At 46.4% G+C, this 21,030-nt stretch overlaps 2 protein-coding genes across 3 annotated transcripts in view; one reads left to right on the top strand and one right to left on the bottom strand.

Annotated features, from left to right (window-relative positions):
* Window positions 1-1,620, top strand: part of PCDH12 (protocadherin 12) — a 9,284-nt gene extending 7,664 nt beyond the window's left edge. Inside the window, exon 4 of the mRNA XM_048960946.1 lies at window positions 1,259-1,620. Coding sequence (XP_048816903.1) covers window positions 1,259-1,620 — 362 coding nt within the window. The remainder of the gene's footprint in view (window positions 1-1,258) is intronic.
* On the bottom strand, window positions 1,519-21,030 carry DELE1 (DAP3 binding cell death enhancer 1). 2 transcript variants are annotated; one of them, XM_048960954.1, is made up of 12 exons: window positions 20,381-21,030; window positions 20,171-20,291; window positions 19,945-20,065; window positions 19,453-19,590; window positions 14,206-14,261; window positions 12,636-12,729; window positions 11,783-11,925; window positions 10,887-11,045; window positions 9,142-9,234; window positions 5,559-5,715; window positions 5,061-5,325; window positions 1,519-1,632 (listed from the first exon to the last, which is right to left on the bottom strand). In XM_048960954.1, exons 1-11 carry the CDS (start codon window positions 21,028-21,030, stop codon window positions 5,069-5,071), a joined length of 1,989 nt encoding a protein of 662 aa, XP_048816911.1. In that variant the 3' UTR covers window positions 1,519-1,632; window positions 5,061-5,068. The 2 variants fall into 2 exon arrangements, with proteins under 2 accessions (XP_048816911.1, XP_048816910.1); XM_048960953.1 differs by lacking the exon at window positions 1,519-1,632 and adding an exon at window positions 1,651-2,774.

The raw sequence follows: 21,030 nt of genomic DNA, 5'->3' as shown, positions 1-21,030 counted from the left end.
CTGCTCCCTTACTGAAGATCTTGTTTCACAAACCTGCCTGTCCCTTCACACCTTCCAGCAGTCCTAGGCTCTGCTTAGGATATGGATCAGAGCAGGGCTGGAGAGCAGCTTCTGTGTACATCAGTCTGTTTATCAACTGCAAACCTCTACTTTAAAATAAGAATCCATTTCCTTCCCTGCTGCCTGGTGAGGAAGATATTCCAAGCTCACTCTGCTATGAGGTCCTTCCTTTAAATTCCAGTATATGTTTATTCACGGACACTTTTAATCATTTCTTCTGTTGCCAACACTATTTTAAGCATAGAGATTTCCTTTGTCGGTGCTTAACTCATCAAAATAATGGCAGGTTGCAGTCAGATCCCCAGTGAGCATTTGCTTCAGCAGGCTAAGCAACCCTACCTCTGGGGTCTCCATCTTGTAAGCTCGGCTCGCTCCTGTTTCATCTCAACATATTTCTCTGCACTTCTGTCATTTTAGATCCTCTTTCTTAGGGATGGATAATCAGATTTGTATGTAATACCTCTAATCAGGTTTTGCCAGACCTAATAACAATGCCACGGATGTGTCTTCATGCCAACAGGGAATACCTTGACCAACACACTGTATGATTTCATTTGCCCATTTCAGGGCAGAATCACATTACTGGTACATTAATGAGCCCGCAGCCAACGCCCACACTGGGCTCCCACTGCTGCTCATCTGTTTCCAATTGATGAACAACTACTTTATAGCTCAATATTTTGTTGCCAGCTCTCAACCACCCAGCTGTGCATTTCATAATCCAGAATTTCATTCCACTTCTATTATTACTGTTTTTGCAATAACCCACTTCTATTCGGTCTCAACCTGACTACGCAGCAGCCAAACCCTACTCCAGAGTAACCTGGAAGGAAAGTCCAACGCTGACCTTTTTCTGTTTGACATTTCCCCTTTCTGTTGTTGTATCCCCTGTAGTCCTAAGCCCACTTTCTTTGGCTTTGCTTACCGTTTAGTGAGGAGCACTAGAAACCACAACAAATGGGAATGCAGAGAAATCCTAATGGTTATTCAAAACAAAACAAAGGAGTTTTCAACCAAGTTTAGTTTGTTTTTTTTAAGCTGTCCATTTGAATTATGCTGCTGGTAGCTTAACTGCAGATTTGCTTACAATCAGCCTTCCAAGATTCCACTTCAGGAAGTCTCCTCATTTCTCCTCTTTTCTCCTTTGGTCTCCTCCACCTCATGTCTCACCACCAGTTCTTGCTTTCGCTCCCTCCAGAGCTGGCCCTCAAGAGGCTGACGGCTGATCCAGCATGGGTGGCACGGCTCTCCCTGCCACCCACCGGCAATTACAAGGACAACGTCTTCACCCCTGGCTCCCTGCACTCGCTGCAGGATGAGGAAGCTGTGGGGCAGGAAAAACCACGGACCTTTGAGACCTTTGGGAAAGGCAATGGGTCTGACTCGAACGCTGCTGGGACAAGACTGGCCAGCACCTTCCTCTCAGAAATGAGCACCCTCTTCGAAATGATTCTGTCCCAGAAGGTCCAAGCGCACAGCGAAACAGGCTCGGGGCTTCTGCGGCAGCTGTCAGCACGTGGGAAGAGCCTTGGACTGGATGACAGCGCTCCTGTTCTGTAGGCAGCTTGGCAGCTGTGGCAAGGAGACGAGAGTCAAACAAAGCTTTCTCTATTTGGGTGCACATGTGTTTGAAGAGGTCCAGAGCGTCATTCATGTCTAGACTGATCATGATAGGCATGTATCTTCCTTTGCCTCACACCATCAAATTTCTCCACGACTGATTTCACTGCATTTAGCTCCCTTCCCCCTGCCTGTTCCTGTCTCTCCTCTTCTTCCACCCTCATCTTTCACCTTACGATCACACACAACTCACACAACAGCAGGAGGGCCCTCTCCTCCCAGGGCAGGCAGATTGAGCGAGGGGGCTTTGTCAGATCACACCCGAGAACGACACAGATAAACCCATGTGACTACAGGCTGTGCAGCACAGAGGATAAACCAGTATGGCCACGGACTTTGCAACACGCTGCAGAGTTGGGCTCCATGATCTCAGTTCTTATTTAAATAAAACAATTTGTTGGTTTTTTTTTTTTTCCTAACGTTATATTTCTGCAACAAGGTCCAATATAGCTGAGACAACGCTGTGTTTGCAGAAAGCCTGAAAAGGCAACTCAGAAAGGGGTTTCTTCACCGATGCTTTCAGCTTTTTTCTAACACTGGGAGCTTGGCATTTTGTAAAATGCCCCAAATCACCCCCTTCTACTCTGGCATCTCTCCTGTGGTTACACTAGGTGCTCACAATTCCTTTCTCTGCGCTCTCTTTTGTGGGCCACTGGATTTTGGAGCCTAGTCCTTGCCCCGAAGCAGACAACAGATGGCTGGAGTCTGTCAAAGGTAACCAGGGAAAAGGGAAGCGTGAAAACAGCTTTGAAATATTCAGTCACAAACTTCACCCATACTGTAGGTTTTCATTTTGTTTCATGCGTATGTGAGCTCTTACGACTGCTTTGAATAGCATGTGTTGAAAAACTGAGATACAGATACTAGTAATAGAAGAAGAGGCACACAAAGGTGTTGTTAACCATGGGAACTTGCACTCAAAATGGCAAGACAACAGGGAATCAGGCACTGGGAGAGGCTTTGGCAGTGGTACACAGTTGGCACATGGGTAGAGGAGCAGTAGAAGGTCTGGGACAATGGAGACCACAGGTAAGCACTGCTGGATCACACACACGCAGGACTCCTTTCTCTGTACCATTGTTTTTGCTTTCCAACTAAGACACAAAGCACAGAACAAACACGTGTCACTCTAGCAAAGCAATGCTGTGTAGAATCATGCTATGGGAATAAAGGAAAGCCCTCACTCCCACTGCTAAGAACACACAGCGCAGTTGCTTCCTGAGTGACTACAAAAGATATGTTGAGAAGAGACTGCCAGCCTACCCCCCATCACAGCACAGGGCCAGCAGTGCTCTGCACACACCGCTTCCTTTGCCACACAACCTTTACATTAGAAGCACTGCACTGAGTTCTCCACAGGTTCCACACTTCACACAACAAAGGTTTCTCCAAAAGCAATTTGCTGGCACTGAAGCTGCTGCATCAGGTGTCCCAGGGGGGTATTTTTAGCCTTCATTTTTATTGCTAAGTTGAATAAGAATGGGCAGTGCCACCCAACAGATACGAGCTTTTCAAAAGCATCCTACCCACACTCCCTTTCCATGCACCTGGAGGATGCTGTGCCCTGTTTTTAGCATGCACATACACAAGCCACAGCGGCATAGAATCAGACACATAATTTTAAAGGAAACTAAATGAAACCTTTTTTTTTCTCCTTGTCGCTCTTGGGACCAAATAGCAAGAGCAACACATTAAGATTTCCCCAAGTGGCCTTCTTAATACCCCAGGTACCCACTGTTGTAGTCGGAATCTCCAAAGTGTTTCACAGATGACCCTATCTCTGTCAATAAATGACACTGATGAGTTTACCCTAGCATGCTCATCCTGCTGATACAAATGTCTTGCTGTTTTGTTTTACAAACAAAACAGGCTCTTGCACCAAAACAATGACAGTGAGCCAAATTCTAACTGAGATGCAGCTGTGCAAACTATGAGGGTGGCATGTCTGCGACAGCAAGGAGTTGCAGCCTGACAGGACTCCTCTGCATCTTGGGGATGCACAGAGGACAAACACATGGCAGAGCCTCACATCTTCTTCTGGTACACTACTTCGACGTGCCTGTCAAAGGACAGTCTTTACACAAAAATACATTACAGCAAGCAGGTTAAAAGGGAGACAAATTCCCCTTAGTTCAGTTTCCTGCAAATTGCTTCCAGCTCCCTCCATCCCTCACTCCTGTCCTATCCTGATCACTGTGTAAGCACACAGTGGATTACTGCAGAATAGGAAATACACCCGAGGAATTTCCTGCTAATTATATCCTGCTTGATAAAGGAAACGGTCCAAGAAAGTTTGGTCTGGGCAGAAAGACCAGACTAGAAGAACAATCTGAGCTATCGGATGCACTGAGCTGTTGCTGTGCCCCTCCCTTGCTGAATGGAGACTACAGCAAGTTCAGGATGGGGCTGTCGCCTTTGTTTTCAGAGCCTGATCTACACAAAGCAGCAGAGCAGCACAGATAGCTACAGGAAACTGGACAGTTTGTACAGATGCCCTTGAATCAGCTTAAACTTGTGTGGACAAATGCCTTTTTCCGGAGTCAGCTGCCCCAATGGAAGAAATTATCATACCAGCTGCTTGCCTCTGCCTGCCTGACGTTGGCTACTGCCTGCTGGGAATGTCCCTTAGCCACTTTGGTGGAAATGAGATGACGTGCTTAGCACACACGTACAATATAAATTTTGAAGCAAACCTTGCTTACTGTGACTCAAAGGGGTGCCCCCATGAGAGCAACTCACTGCCAGAGCTGAAGGAATAATAACTGGGGACTGAAGGGCACCGACAAAGGCACAGAATGGCTGAAGACAGCATTACTCCCACCAGCACATGTGGATTCGTCAACTGCATCCCACAGAAACCTGGGCACTAATAACCAGAAAACTCTCTTGCTTGCATTGCTTTGGACAAGGTCTTAAAGCAGACTGAACTGCTGCAGTGTCTGTGTAGAGAGAAGCCCAGACTGTACTGGAAATCCACCTTGAGGTAAGATCAAATTGCCTCAGGGATTTCAGGCCAGACTCACCCAGTTATTTGCCAGCATTGCCATATGGTGCCTTGCAAGCATTGCTTTGAAACCATGTGAAAGATGTACATAGCTACTGAAATTATAGCCTCAAACTGTACCCACCCTAGCAAGGTGGGGGATTAGCTTCACATGGAAGTGAAGGAGTATAAGAAAGGGCCTTGCGTTGGCAGGGAGAGGGCTAAGCTACATGGTGGCATAGGAGATATCACAAGCTTTAATTTGAAAACCACTCTATTCTAAAATAGCTTCCTGTTAATGGAAAAGGAACCTTCTCTTACTGCTCACTACTACCCTGCTTCCAGTCCCACACAACAAGAAGGCCCACCTTCCCTTTTGCTTGCCTGCTCCACTTACCAGCTGCTCTAGTAACCACAGTGGTGGGGCTCCAAACCTTGCAGCTCCAGCGGACTCGCCCTGTTTCCTAGGGCATGGCTCCATTCTGTGCTGCCAAGTGTCATCATGTGGAGCCTGTCTGCACTCCAGGAGTGGGGCAGGGTGAGGGCAGGTTGTCTTGGCTGGAAGGAATAGAGACCTGCAGGCATGCGCTCGGTGGCCCAGAAACAGGGGCTGGAGGAAGAGGCTCTCATTCCGAAAGGGAACGGGTGCTTTCTTTGCACATCTGAAAGTACATTAAAACGAGATCTTTGTGATGCATCAGACTATGGGAACAGCTTTTCCACTTGACTGGAAATAGCTGCTAAGAAGTAAAAACAACTGAGAAAGAAAAGTGCTCCCTTGCCTTCAATAAAAAGGATTCCTTTTGCCATGGTACTGTGCCACCCTTCCTCTGGCAATACAGGCCCGTGTCACGATGCAGTCCCACAGACCCTCTTCACCCACGGCCCATTGTACCTTCCATCTCCTCTTCTATCACTCGCAGCCTCTCCTGAGCGTTTCTGTTCCCTGCAGCAGCTGACTGTCGATAGTGTCTCATCGCTTCTGCCAGGTTCTGCTGCACCCCAAGGCCCTTCTCATAGCAAACGCCCACATGGTATCTGCTTTGGGCATCCTAACCACAGGAGACAGCACAGTAATCAGCCCCACACGATGGAGAAGTGACGACAGCACACAAAAGGAGAACAGACAGTCCTTAGCACCAACTTTGAAGTTTATTCCTCTATCTCTGGTTCCTCAAACTGTATCTTTGGTAATTTTGTCCCTTCCTTTGACAAGCACATCATCAAGCAGAAATTCTCACCAGATACCTCTGACTCCACTCCTCCCTATCCCTTTCTAATTAGAGCCATTAATTGCCCTTCAATGTCCAGGTCTGTGTCACAGGAACAAAAGAGCAGCTGTCTCCCCAGAGCATCCAGACTGCCTTGGGGGTCAGAGCTAAGAGGCCTCACTGCACCCACATCCTGCTCACACCCAAACTGTGAACACACCCTGTGGAATACCGTACCACAGTTCACACAGATGTCTTGTAAAAACATAACAAATGCCAGAGGTCTTGTTACCAAGGCTGGAAGATTCCCCTTGGCAACCCTGCAGTCCATCAGGCCTCCAACACAACAGTGCACCACTAGCATGCTCAGCCTCACCTCATTACATTCCAGAAGAAATCTCAGGCAGCAGAAAGGAAGTCAAGCAAGTAAGTGTAACAGAAAAAGCATGAACTACTCAGGCACACACAACTGCTGAGAATGAACCAGAAATTGCAGATGGGTCAGCAAATCCAAACTCACGAATATGTTTGCATGTCAGCTGTGCACTTTATGTTTCTCATCTAATGCTGGGAACACGGTCTCACAGCAAAAAAGAAAGATGACAGTCCTGAAGACATTGAAAAACACACACAGGCAAGTGGTCATGCAGACCTTTTCCAATGAAAAAGCCAGCAATGCTCCTTGAATAGTGTAACTGCCAGAAAAGTGATCTAAATAAGGCTTTGGGGGAAAAAAAAAGTAAGTGGCAAGTTTGCAAGTTTTAATAAAGCCATAAGAAAGGAACATATTGCAAGTGTTGCTGTCTGGGATCTAGCTGGTGGAGGAAAGCAAAGAACTCAACGAGTGGGCGCCCTGCAAAATGTTTCGAGTCTCAGTTTATGACAGCAATAAACTTCTTTAGAGATGAGGTAAGCATGTTGAAGGCTTGACTGCTCAGATATGACAAGATACAAAGTTAGATAAGGATGAAATATGCCACTAGTGGTTCCTTACGTGATGAACACCTCAAAGACCACCAGCAGGAGAGCAGATCTCCAAATTAGCATGGCATGTGTGACTGTAATACACTTTGAAATCTGACTCAGTTCTTTAAGAACACTCTTTAACACATTTCTTATATTCTGTGCTAGTTCCGATAAAATTAGGGAGAATAAAATAGATAAAATGGTTACTTTGGTAACCAAAGTGAAACACAGTTCTCTGAAGTGTTGCAGTGTTTGGAAGAATGCTTGTCAGAGCTACCCCTGTGGCTTCTGCACAGCAAAAACCTGAAAAATATCAAATCCCTGAATTTTTGTGTTTGTTTTCTCCTTCTTAAGTTGTAGTTAAACAGTGCCATTTCTCCTTCACTCATAACCAATAGTCTTTTAGCCAACTAAACATAAGTTCTACTGAACTGAAACACTCCAGGGTGCCAAGGGTAATTGAACATACTCATGGAGGAATTTTTCCAGCTGAACACATGGGGTTACATCCCAGGGATCTTGCACATATGCCTGTCATCAAAGACAAGGCTGTGGTACGTCTGTGGCCAACATCCACTGGGAAGCAGAGTTGGGGAAACATGACTGGCTTCTGAGAACTGTCTTGGCTGTGACCTAAACTCTGACCTGCTAAGGAGTACTGCTGGGACCAGCAGTTACCTCTTGGATTTTCTGCTTTCAGGGGTTTACTGTGCATCCAGCAAAGGACAATCAACTGTTTAATGAGATGATTCATTGGTATTTCGTGCAGCCATACGCATCTGGCATCAGGCTGGAAGGAAGAAATCATCTATGAAGCTTACAGATCTCTCGCAGAGCTGGAATTAAACACAACCATCAAGAACGCGATGTCTGAGCATTTGGGGCTATCCTGGTCTAGTCTCACCACTGGTCTAATATCTGCATCCTTAAAAGTGGGTGAAAACTGTAGTCATAAAGTCTGCAAGAGATGTAATGTCATTAAGAATCATCAAACTTACTGTCAAGAATTAATTAATGAAGACCTCACAACACTATGAGTGGGCAACGCAATCACAGATGAAACTGCTGACAAAAGCAAAGGAAATCTGGGAATCCCTGTGATATCTACCTGAAACCACCAAGTCACCAATCACTGGCAAGCAAATGGGAAAACAGCATCAGGAACTATTAGAAAGGAATACAGAACTAAGCAGAGGATCTCATTGTGCCATATCCATGGCATGCCTTCATCCCAAGTCCAGTTTTAGTCCACGTATTTTAAGATGGATGAAAATTAGAAAAATACAGAGAAGACTGACAAAACAAATACTGCAGTTTAACTACATGGAGAGACAAAATAAACTAGTGCTCTGCAGCCTGCAAAAGAAATGACTCACAGAGGACATACTGAAGGCTGACAGAATCAGAAGTGCTTGCCAGAAGAGGGAAGTTATTCATTTTTTTCCAACAAAGAAGTTGTAGGAACTCAAGTTAAAATGAAAGAAAAAAAAAGAAAAAAACAGAAAAAAAAAACCAAAAAACTAGCGCCTTATAATACACTGCAATCTGAGAATGAGTGAACAATGTCACAGTGCTGTAAAGAAAGCAGAAACTATGCTGTAAGACATGAGATGTTTTACTTCTCCAAGTATGGGTAAGACCACAGGAGCAGCATTGTGCCAGGCATCGTCCTTCAAAAAACCAAACCAAACAAAAAACTAAACAACAACAAAGAAAACCCACACAAAAAAGCATGGGACACTTGGAGAAAATTCAACAGAGAGAAAGAAGATGCAGACAACGTGATGTGTGAGGAGAAACTGAAACAACAGGAGAAGGTTGAATGGGGATTTAAGTATTTAAGTACAGAAAAGGTCCCTGTAAGGGAATAGAAATAGTTTCTTCATCCTCTCTGTAGGAAGCAAGAAATAATGGGCTTATTTTGAAGAACAGATTCAAGATAGACACACAAAATTCTCCCAGTGATACAGTGGTGAAAGATTTTAACTGGAAGGGTGTAAAGGCTCCATAACAGGAAAGCTTTATTATGCAAGGGGAGTATTTGTTGGAAACTGCATAAGCACTGATTCTGTAAGAACTGCTCCTACCTAGTACGGCATTTTCTGTGCTCATGTTTTGTAGGGTGTGCATCCCAGGGCCTGCTTCCTCCCCAGGGTGTGCCAGTTTTCCACTCTGACCTTTTGGGCAGCACAGTGAGGTCCTGGCAGTCACTCCCACCTCAAGAAGCCCTGAAATCTGCCACCTGTAACTTGCAACAATCCCAAAGTCAGAACAACCACAGCTTACACAGGGATTACTTACGCCATTCTTTGCTGCCAGCAATAGGTACTTGAGACCTCTCTTTTCCTTAGGTTGTAGCCCCCTCATGTAGAACACTCCGAGATAAGCCTGTGCCTGCAGCAAAACCACATGATACAAATCAGCCAGGATTTTCCACCTTAATTACTCCTGTTTTTGCAAGTTGTCCAAATGGCAGTAAAAGCTCTGCTGCTGGAGCAGAGCATAATCTCTGGCAACTCATCAGGGACACCTGTGAGACTCACGTGCACAGTATCGTGATTGCAGCAGAGCTTGCTAGGAGAATGAAGGCTGTCCTAAGAAACTCAGTCTGTCATTATAAACATGAAAAATCCCATCTGATCTACAAAACTCCACTACACACACATTAACACCACCACACTAACAGTATGAGACCCAGAATCTTGTTTCAAACTGTACTGTGGAAGTCAGAGCCAGAGAACGGCTCCTACTTGTGAGCTGTCCGTTAGACATAGCAGATGTACTTCCTGGAACAGCGTGCTACATGAGATACAGTCACTGCCAGAATGGCTTGCATTCATAACACAAGATGCCACATGCCTAAATGTATCCCCTAAAGAGTGGGAAAGGAGGACAGGGTACACAGATCTATGAGGATGAATCATCCTGAAAAGTCAGAGACACTGTATGAGGATCTGTTCCTACTCAAAGCATCTCACAGAAGTTCCTCCACCAAAGCAACCTGTACTCTTGCAACTGAGGGGCAATGAAATACAGTTTTTCAACTGTAGGGTCAGTTTTCCTGAGCTGCTGGTCTAATCTAGGCATTGGAAAGAACAATTACATGCATGTTTGGCTCCAGCTTCAGAGCTGACGTAATTCAGAAGCAGGCACCTGAGTCATACATATCCTAAAGTTTTGCAGTCAGACTCATGCTTGTAGAGCAGGATGATAGACTAGTCTAAATGGGGCAAATGGGATCCTTGCACTTTCTTGTTTCTTTCAAAAGATATTTTGGAAAGCTATCTCTACTATGGCTGCAGGCAAGAGAAAGATCTGGAGAGATTGTTCTACCAGAGCTTGAACTGCCCTTAATCCTCAAGGTGAGAACAGCTTTTAGTGATGTAAAAAGTATGCCAAAACATGACGTTTGATCCAAATACAGATGTTGTGGAGATCTGTGGTAACTGAGGATACCCTGTGCATTCTAGGAACCTGAAATCCACTTTCATGAAGACCCCTATCTTTTGGATGCAGCAGCCTGTGTTCATTGACAGCTGATGCATCCATGCTGCACGTTCTCCAGGCATGGAACATAAAAGGCTGCCACCTGGCACTAGAGAATGGGCAATTTACCAGGCCTCTAAGAATTGGTGCATCAAGCTCTGCCCTCTTTTGTAAAGTAAAAAAGAGCCTTACATAGTTGGTATCAGTTATGGCTGCATCCTCTCTTCAACCAAGAAAGCTAAGAAGCAAGTATCTATCTCAGACGCACGATGGGACCAGAAATTACCAACAAGCAAAAATCCCATAAGCACATAGAAAATGTCCTGTTTAAGGGGGTTTATGAGAACCACAACAAAAAGCCTAACAGCGAAACAGACAACCAGCACTGTTGACAGAATGGGCACCTATATATGCCATGCATATGCAGGCAGGGCTGTCCCCATACATGGGCAATAGTAGGAGTACTTAGGAAGAATTTTGCTTTTAGTCCTAAAAAAACTTCTCTCTTTCCTATGAAAACGTTCAGCTTTTATAATCACTCTCCCGTGGTGGACACCAACCTCTATAAGTCCAGCCTCTGCTGCTTGCTCCAGGAATGTCACTGCCTTCTGAAGCCTGTGCCACTCATTTTCAGGACTGTGGCACAAGAGGCACCTAGCATAGCGGTACTGTGCCATGGGGTGACAGCTGCTGGCTGCACGGTAGTAATAAAAAGCTGCCTGCAAACAGAGAAACATGCTTGTGTCAGTCAGGTAATACATGCCCTCAAACATGATACGACTCCCCTCTGGCCAGGACAAGCTTAACCTCTCTGTCCAGACCTATCAGAAGCTGCACATGCTTACCCTGGCAACCCTCCCACATTTTTCTTCTGCAGTAGACTATCACTGCTCAAGAGCCCTCTAACCACCTCTGCCTTCTCCAGTCAAAAGTCCGAGTTTTGAAGGATATGGCACTGGGCCATCAATACCAAAGCTTACTTCATGCCAGTGGGGATCTGCACGATTACTCAAAACAAGCAGCCTTTGCAGATCTTTTCGGGTACAGGAGGATGCTGACTATGGCTGCACTCACTAGGTGGCAGGCTGTAGTTAAGGTAGCCAAACTGGAAGGCTCATGATGTAAAGAAATGCTCGGATGTGCAGTGGTGTTTTAAATACAGCAACATGACAGGTTTCTCCTGGGTACTCTTGCAGCTGCTAGTGGCACAGCCTGTGTACCTGCAACAAGACCTCAGCAGCTATGAGAAAGGGGATTTCAGGAGCACATCTCCGAGGGGATCTACGATACTGAAGCCAGCACTGCAACCTGCAGCTTATATTACTTCCAGCATTTTCCAGTCAGACTTCAGAGACTGTCACACCCATTCAAAGGGAGAAAAGTGATTGCACACGCAATGAAGACTGCTTCCATAGTGCGTGCCACACACATACGTGACTGTACAAGCATTGGATACCTTTTCCAAGTCTTTTCCCGTGCCTCTGCCATGCTCATAACACAGACCCACATTGAACTGGGCTTTGCTGTAGCCTCGATCTGCTGCCAGTTTGAAGCAGGTATAGCCTGTCTGGTAATGGCCTTCTCTCATACTTTCAATCCCTGGGAAGAAAATGGTGTGAAAATAGGGGAAAAGAACAGAATGCAGCCTCAAATGCAGCAGACACTCCCCAGAGCTACTGACCATCCTTGCCTCATGCCAAATGGTCCAGCCCACTCCTTGCAGGCTCACCAGCCCCCACCCCACATAAAGTTTCCACAGGGAAAACAGCAACACAGTATTTTAGGAACTATTCTGATCTCATTGCAAAGAAGGACCGTGTACTGGCACAGCATATGGTTAATGGAGAAGCAGTTTACTTTTCTAGTGCTGCAACTAGTGGTGTATGTAGGGCAGGGAGTTTTTTCTTAGATCACTACATCTTCCTTCAGCTCTTCTTAGAGTTGCAGTTCTGCAATTGCTTTTTCAGCTTGCCAGGAAGACTGAGATCTCAGACAATGAAAAAAGAGCTATGAAGATAGGACAGCTCATGTTGCAAAAAGGACAGAGATGACTTAATTTCCAAATACAGATGTCAGGACAACAGTGCAGATTTCAACCAAGCCTGGATTTAAAACTGCTGACATAAATCAGGTGGCAGGATGAGACAAAGGGCAATAAATCTCTGAAAGTATAGTTGAAATTGCTGAAAGAAGGCTTCAGTTTGGGTATATGCCATCTCTGCCTTCACATAAGGCCTGCAACCATTTGGAGGCCCTCCAAAAAGAGGAACGTGTGGTTTAAGGACAAAACAAACCTAAGTCCACATTACCAAGGATATTGAATGCAATGGATATATCAACCCGGAAAATCTGCTGCAACTGAAAAGCAGCTTCCTCCAAATGCTCTCGCTGAGCTGGGTTTTCCTGCAAAGAAGAAAGTTATAAGACAGCAAAAACATACAAACCCTACAAGAGATTCTTCTTGGAAATGGAGCAATCTGATATTTGTGCTGTCCTGTAGTAAATCAAGAGGGTGATGCAATCTGGTGTCACGTGTCCACACAAAAATCTCCCTGTTTTACACAGACATTGTTCACCCCTGAGCAGGGAGCCTGGTGTACTCACTCAGATATCATTAGAACATATCAGAATTTAACATACCACACGTAGTTTTCCTCTTCAAAAGTAAGATTGGCCCTCATTTGCCCTCCAAGATCAATGCACAAGTGGCATTTCTCTCTGTCAAACACACACTGACACACCTGTATATCCTTTACACAATTCAAGCTGAGCCCACACTGACAGCTTACAGAACACTGCAGTCTCCCTAATAAAACTCTGCAGAAACAATGTATTTTCTTCCTCAGTAATGAACAGTATTTTTAACTTCACTGGAGCTCTGGGAGGTGGGAGGATTAGCCTGGCCTGCAGCTTTCATCTCCAAGCTTGAGTACAAATTTAGTGCCATCGAGCGGCGGCAGCACACACTGCACATAAGCTGAGATGCCTCTGCACAGGGAGTCACACTGCAAAAATGCCCCTTGCCACCAAAGAGCTTTACAGCTCACCCAGCACTTTGAGCTGCTCACAGGAGGACAAGACACAGACCGACTCATCTGCTCTCCAGAGAGCCTCCTGAGACCTGCCCCACTGCACATGGCCCTGCAGATGGATGGGGAGCTCATTCCTCACCTCCCTGGGCAGAGCAAGTGAAAACCTTTCTGCTAGAGGAGGTCACATTCACGTCAGTGAGGATCTCACTTTGTTAACTGCTGAATATATTTCCATTCCGTTCAGAGTGTCCTTGAGTAATTGCTAAGCTGACTGACTTTTAAAATGGGGAGCTCTGGATTGCAAGGAATTAACAGGCTTAATCACAACAAAAACAATAATATGATTTGCAACCTCATGACTCAACCTGATATACCCTCTTCAAGCACAAAGTCTCTCTCTTCCTCTCTCTAACAAACAAGTCTCAGTCTTGATTTGCAGCTTTGGGAGGGGTGACACCACCTTCTCCAGTCACGGACTTGCTTGGAGAAAACCAAAATAGCAACAGTACACAGACACCTAGTGAACGATAGCATCAAAATGCAGATATACCACACTGGTGCTACTTGGTGGGTTTTTTTGGGCACATTTTCTTCCAGTGCTTCTTTACTAGCACTGCTGTTACACAGACACTCCAAAGGACGTCAGTTTGTGGCTCTTGGAACTCTGCTCTGGCCAAAGGGCAGCACGTCACATCTTTCATTCTCCCGGCCTCCAGCTATGCAGTGCAGAAAGCAGTCTTGCGTGTGAGTGGATTGCTCAGGCTCTGCTTGGGGTTGCACTGAGATGCCTTTCTGTAGCAAAGGGGCCTCAGGCACAGACGGAGCTCACGAAAAAATGAAAGCTTACCTTTGTACTGTGTGGAACTGGCCTCAGGCTGGAGCACTGAGGGACTGGGAACTCCCCTGCATTAAAAGAGGGACAAAAAACAGGGTTAAGCAAGGCTGTATATTCACGTCTTCCTTCTGATACCTTTCTCTGCTCTTCAATTCTTTCCTAGACTACTGATGGTGTGCCCAGTTAGGGACACTGACAACAGAAGGAACTGTGACTGATCTGACCTTGGTATCACAATTAGCTAAGCACCATGTGAATGCAGCCCTGGATTCAGCCAATGCACCTCCTCCAGAAAGGGCCCAATCTTGACCCGCTGGTACAAAAAGATAGACAGCCTCCCATTTCTTTTGAAAGTTTGTTCCAGCAACTCATAATCATGGCTTTAAAAATCCGTGCTTCATTTCAAATTAAAATACATCTGGTTTCTGCTCTCCGTCACCCGCTCTCCTAGGCTTTTGTCTCTTCACTAAAAAGCCCATTCTCTTTTTCAAAGTCCTGTTACAACTAATCAACCCCTCTTGATTCTTTTCTGTGATTCTAAACAGACTGAGCTGTTCACATCTTTCAACTGAAGTACTTTTCTGCCTGAGTTGATTAATTTTATGACTTTTTTTTTGCCACTATTCCTGAAATTTCAACATTGTTATTGAAGTGAGGACACTCTCACCAGTGTCACGGAAAGGATAAAATTGCCTCCTTATTCAAATTCATAACTGCCTACTTTGCATGTGTCAGAATCATATTTCTGTTCCTGCTGGCCACAGCATCACACTGAGATCTTATGCCTAGGCACCTGCCTACCCCAGCTCCTTTTCCAGGTAATTTTCCTTGCAGTATACAGTCCTGCTTCCGCAAGGGGATGATCAGACACGCTGTTCTGGCTGTGCTGTGTGCAGGCTCGTGTTATCACCCCCCCTACTCATCACCACCCTCACAGGGCTGGTGGCACAGCCACCTGTTTAGCCACTATCTGTCTGAGTTCAATCAGAATCATCTAATGAAAGCATCTACAACAAAAGCTCAGGCACTTTGCCCTCGACAGCACCGTGCTGGAAGTGATTACACAAGCATTTATGCCAGCTGCTCCAAGAGTATGGTGACCTCCAGCAAGAAGGACGAACAGCGAGGTTTGACTGAAGCCAATTATTTTTTAACCTGAATCACCATAAGCAGCTATGTCCCACTGGGCACCTGACGCCAGGTGGTGAAGCTGGGATCACTCTAAGCTGGTGCTGCCAGCAGAAGTGGCTGTGTCCTCCCCACATCTCCTCCCCACATCTCCTCCTCACCTTCTCAAACTGCACGGCTGCAGAGCAGGGAGCTAAAAAGAGTGAGAAGTCAGTCCTTTTGGAGCCTCAGTGCCTTGACTGCCATCACCATACGGCTCTGCAAAAGCCTGTGCTGGCAACAGGGACAGAAGTGAGCATGGGACAGGCAAGATCACTTCTTTAGTGCCTGTACCAAACTATAGGGCATGAAGCTGTGACCTGCCTTCCAGCTGCAGCCTCATTATTCCTGGATAAACAATTCCCCTCTGGCAGTATTAGAATGCATTTTATCTAAACAAGTCTCACTCATGCAACAAGCAAGATCACTATGGCAAACACAAGTTCAATTTACCATTCCACCAGAAGTAATATAGTCTGCAAATTTATTAGTTGTACTTTACATTTATTTTCAGATCAGACATAAAATGATCTGATCTTCCTCACTGCAACTCTCCATCTTCTGTCAGTATCTCCCTCATGACGTAGTTTGGTGTTTTGTTTTTTTTCTAACAACAGTAAGTCTTGTGAAAAAATAAATAAATTGTCTGTATTAAAAAAATGTCCAAACCATTCATTTAAAAAACATTAATCCTTTCATGTGCTCAGGAAACTATCAGAATGTAGAAGCATCCCATATATCCTACACCTCCCCACAACTGGAAATCTCTGCTCAAATCTAATCCCAGCCATCTTCTCAGACTAGAGTTACCACTCCCAGAGATCAGAAGATCATTTGGAAGAAAACAGAGGGACCAGCCAATCCTGACACTCAGTCCTATCTCCTGATGGATTAAATCAATTAATTCTCTTGGAAGTCTCATTTGAAGCTGGGCAAGCCACAAATCAAAACTCCTCATGGAAATCATTACTCTTAGAACTTGTCTCACAGCAGCCCTCTCAAAACCAGGCACGCAATCTAACACGTTGCTTAGGTTCCCTCAGTCGTATGTGGAGAAATAAAGGCACCCCCAAGCAGCATGGAATCTTGTTCTGCTTCAGCAAATTGAGATTAGAATTTTCTATGCAACGATATTTCTACCCCTTTAAATCTGTATTATGATGTAACATGACTGTGCACCCTTTTCTTTTCTTTTCCCATGAGATCTTACAGCTAATAAATATTTTGTGTTTCCCCACTGTTCATCCTGCACTTACCAAATGTTACTCGAAGCTAACTCCAAATGCAGATTTATTAACCTTCTCATAGATAGTCTAGATTGCTCACAACGAAACATCCAAACACTTCACAGGAATTAATTCACAACAAGAGCTGGCCACAGTCCAGGACTGCTGCCTCATGGAAAATTTGAGTGTTTCCAATTGGTTTCATTGTGCTTTGAAATGAAAACACACTTTGGAAATGCCTGTAATCTCAGAATTGAAATAACAAATTTTACAGTCCCGTCAGGGGTAAAAAACAACTCCCCAAGGCAACATTCAGCTGCTGTACCACTGAGAATGGCTGTAATCACCTGCTTCTGCACTACACGCCTTTAACTTTCAGAAAGAAAAGCTCTGAGCGAGACAAAAATTGGATGAAAAAATAGGATGTGATCATGCACCTGAAAACTTGCTGACAGTAATACCTGGAATTATATGTTAAGCAACTTTTCAACAGATTTCCTCAAGTTTTCTTTTTAAACACACTTCTTGGGTTGTTTTTTCTTTCTTTTAAATAATAGATTCTATCCTACTGTGTTATACTGGAACTGGGACGGTTATCTGCGCAGCTGGGATGTTTGCATACATCACAGAGGTCTTTGCCGCTCAAGAAAACAGAGTAGCTGCTTCTAGCAGTCTCAGAGTAGCACGTTTCCGCTGCCTACCACCCTTTGTCACTACTTTAAAGCAAAAGAGTCAGTCTTTCTTTACGGTTTGCTCTCTCATCCTCGTCTATGCCATTTTGGTTACTGTTTTTTAAGACAGAGTGCTCTTCCTAAATTGTTCAAGGCGCAGCTATGTTACACTTACACAGATCTATGATACTGTTTTGGCCTCAGCTCCTTCCTTTGCAACAAGTAACATTTCATTTACCTCGCTGCTGTTGAGCACTGACTTCACAGTTTCAATGCAATCATTAATTTGGGACTCTTCACTCCGTATGTATATTTACAGTTACAGTTCCCTGCACATAGTCCTTTAACCTACCTTGAGATCGCCCTCTTAGGTCTTGTGCCAATCTTTTGCTGTGACTTTTAGGTTTGACTGTCCTGAATAATCTTGTAATTCATTTGCTTCTCCTGTCACCTCAAGCATCACCTTTTTCCAAATCACTGCTGACTCTGCTAAGCAGAACAGGTTTCTGTAAAGCACTTAGGGGAATCCACCAGTAATGGCTTTCCATCATGAAAGCCATTTCTTACGCTTTAAGGAATTTCTAGCCGAAGAGCAGTCCCTCTGTCTTCCCTCACAACAGCTTTATTCCTCCAGATAGCTTTGGCTTAGGTCCTGGTTGAAAGATTTTCAGAAAGCTAAAAGCTGGATAATCTTGCTCCACATGCCTGTTGACTTCTCCAGAGAACTCTAATAGATTTACAAACTCTAACTCTGCTCTCTGTTAAGACTCAGGTAATGGAGCAAGCTGGTCAGAGAAATGACTTCCTAAGCCCTTCCAGACCTTTGATACAGTACGCTCATCCAGGTACCTAACATTTCTATTCTATAATACAGTTTCTATCACCCTATAATTACATTTTTTTGCAGTTCCATGGCACAAACAACCCTGCTTTTCAAAAGCTAGTGTTTAATTCGTCAGTGTTCAGTCTGGTCGTACAGCAGATTTCAGCTCTGGATTACATACCATCATTAGAGACTTAGTGATTTCATAGCCTCCAGAGAACATCTGAACAAAGAGCATGTGGCCTTAGTGACTTGTCACGGTTCAATTTGTCAGTTTGCCTAAAAGCTCTCCCAATTGACTCTCAGTAGGAAACTGTTAAGATATAGACACACATCCACTGCCAACTGTGCCAAGTGAAGACAGACCTGTCTCCACTTATTCCCCACCACCTCTCCCAGAGGTCCATGTCCAGTCATCTGCCAGCAAGGCAGTGTATCTGAATGCTTCTTAATACGCTTCAGGCAAAAGCAGATGGGTTAAACAGTCTAATTGGCAGTTTAGGTAAATTAACCTGGCTGTTTTCCTGGAGCTAATTAGGAACATGGAAACAAAATGCTCCATTTGCCAACTGATGGGAATGGTAACCTCTGGCAGGAGATGGCTTTGATAAGCAGTGATGGGCAGTAGCTTAAATCAGCACAGAAGCAAGCAATGAATGGGGAACCCCCTTGACCTTTCTTGCAACATGTTACATCATCTAACATCTGTGAGCTGTTCATTTAATGTGTCTCATCTACACCACAATCATACGTTCCTGCAAAGCTACTACTAGTAGTTATACATCCAGTGAATAAACGTATTGTAGGCTTAATCTGACCTTCCTTGATATCACTTAACGTGTTAGATGTCCAGGCACATTTTCCTGGATGACACTACTTTTTTAAAAGTATATTTTCTTGTTTTTATAAAGCCTGTTTTAATTAGAATTCCTTTAATACCCCCTCTCACCACCCTGTCTGCAGCACAAGCACTCATTTTCATACTTCTGTAAGAAAATAATTCCCTTAGCATCATTTTGTATAGTGAGCCTCTCAGATCACTCTGCAATATTCTCCTGAACCCTCTTGATTGCAAATGTCTATCCACAATAAAAGAACAGAAACTGGATGTTGTATGCTGGTCACAAAGGCAGACCAACATTGGGAAAGTCAATACTGCTGCACGGTTATACCACGGCTCCTCCCCTGCCTTCAGGAGCTGTTTCCTCCCTGTCTCTGGACTCCTGATTCATCACTCCAGAGTTCTGTCTTTCCATTCCCTCCTCCATGTTTCAAGAAATGGCCACATGCTTCTTGGGTCCTAGCTTTGCCTTAGGAAAACTCTGAAGTCCTTCTGCTACAGGCATCCTGCCCTGTAGCACATTGCACATACCTTCTTCTGCCCACAGCTGCCTCTCTCCTGGCCCCGAGGGGAGGCCTGAGGATGAATTCTCTGGTGCAACCTCTGCTTTCTGCAGGAAGCAGGGCCCCAGCTGGGCACAGGGAAGGCCGGCTGAAGCGTCAGGCACCACTGAAACACAGAGCACAAGTCAATTCCCATGAGCCACGCTGCCTCCACTCTAGGAGCCAAAGTAGAACTTATCTATTCTAGTTGCCTTCTATGCTCTGGCAACAAAGCCGAGCAGGATTGCTCACGGTGTAAGGCCCCGATCAGAGGACAAATATAATGGAAAGCAGAATATAACGTAGGATTGCATCAAACAGGTAGGAAAGAGTAAGATTCCCCGAGCAGATACCAGCCCTTGATCCCTCCAGAGAGCTTGAAAGCTGCCTGTCAGCTTCTGACAGCAACAGGAGAGATGCGAGCTGTCGGGAGGCAGAAATCCTGCCCACAGCCGGGTCCTCCCAACCCAGCGCTGCTGACCTGCGTGCTGTGCGGGCAGCGAGGGCAACCAGGGAGGCCTGGGCTCCCTCCTGGCATCCGGCAGCGATCGCAGCCACGAGATCTGCTTGACCAGCTGCAGCAGGAGCGCGGCCAGTGCTCCCTGAAATAGAGACAACACAAGTCAGAGGAGTTTCCAGCCCACAGCACTCCTGGACCCGGCTCCCCGCAGGGCACGGCGTCCCCCGCCCACCCGGCCGCTCCTCACCCAGGTGACGGCGTCCAGCACGGAGTAACGCGGCAGCAGGCCGGGCAGCGGCTGCCGCCGTCCCTCACGCTCGCGGCCATGGCGGGGCCCGCCGTGCCGACAGCCGGGCGCATCGCAGCACCTGCAAAACACAAGGCGGTGACGGCGGCCCTCGCGCCTCGACGGACGGGCAAGGGCGCGCCGCCTCGAGCGAGTGAGGGCCGCACTCACCGCGCGGAGCCGCGGCTGTCGGCAGAGTCTCTGTCGGGGGCGGCGGCGACCGCGGGGCGGGCGGGAGGCGGCAAGCAGCGCGCGAGGCCGCCGCGGCCCAGCAGCAGCCGCCACATGTCGCCCGAGGGACCATAGAGAGGGCGCGTCGCTGGGCGACCGCGGAGCAGAGCGGCTCCTCGCGGCCATAGAGAGGGTGGAGACCGGGGACGTTCGGAGGTGTTCCCGCGGGGCTGCGGCGACAGCTCCTGCGTGGGGCTGTGGAGAGAGAGGAGTCCGCACGGGCTGAACGGGCTGAGGGCAGCGGGAAGGGGATGCGGGCGGTCTGAGGCCGTGAGGACGGGGATAGAGCGGCGCGTACCATAGAGAAGAGCCGGAGCGCCCTGCCCGCCCCTCAGCACAGCGCGGGAACGGCGCGGCGGACCCGGGCCGCAGCCCGGGCGGCAGCCGGCAGCGGGAACGAGCGGGTCGACAGGGGGGTGGTCTGATGTGGGCCTGGGGGGTCCCTGTAGCTCAGGGGGATAAATCCCGTGGGGCAGGCGGCTGTGCTGCACCTCGGGGGGCTCTGTGGGTAGAGAGGCCTCCTGCTTGCCTGACAGCGTCCCTGTGGGGGGGAGGCATGAAGTGTGCCGCAGACTGCACGAATATAGCAT

The sequence above is a fragment of the Lagopus muta genome, chromosome 14, assembly GCF_023343835.1.
Source record: "Lagopus muta isolate bLagMut1 chromosome 14, bLagMut1 primary, whole genome shotgun sequence".
NCBI lineage: Eukaryota > Metazoa > Chordata > Aves > Galliformes > Phasianidae > Lagopus > Lagopus muta.
This window is presented reverse-complemented; position numbering and strand designations above follow the sequence as displayed.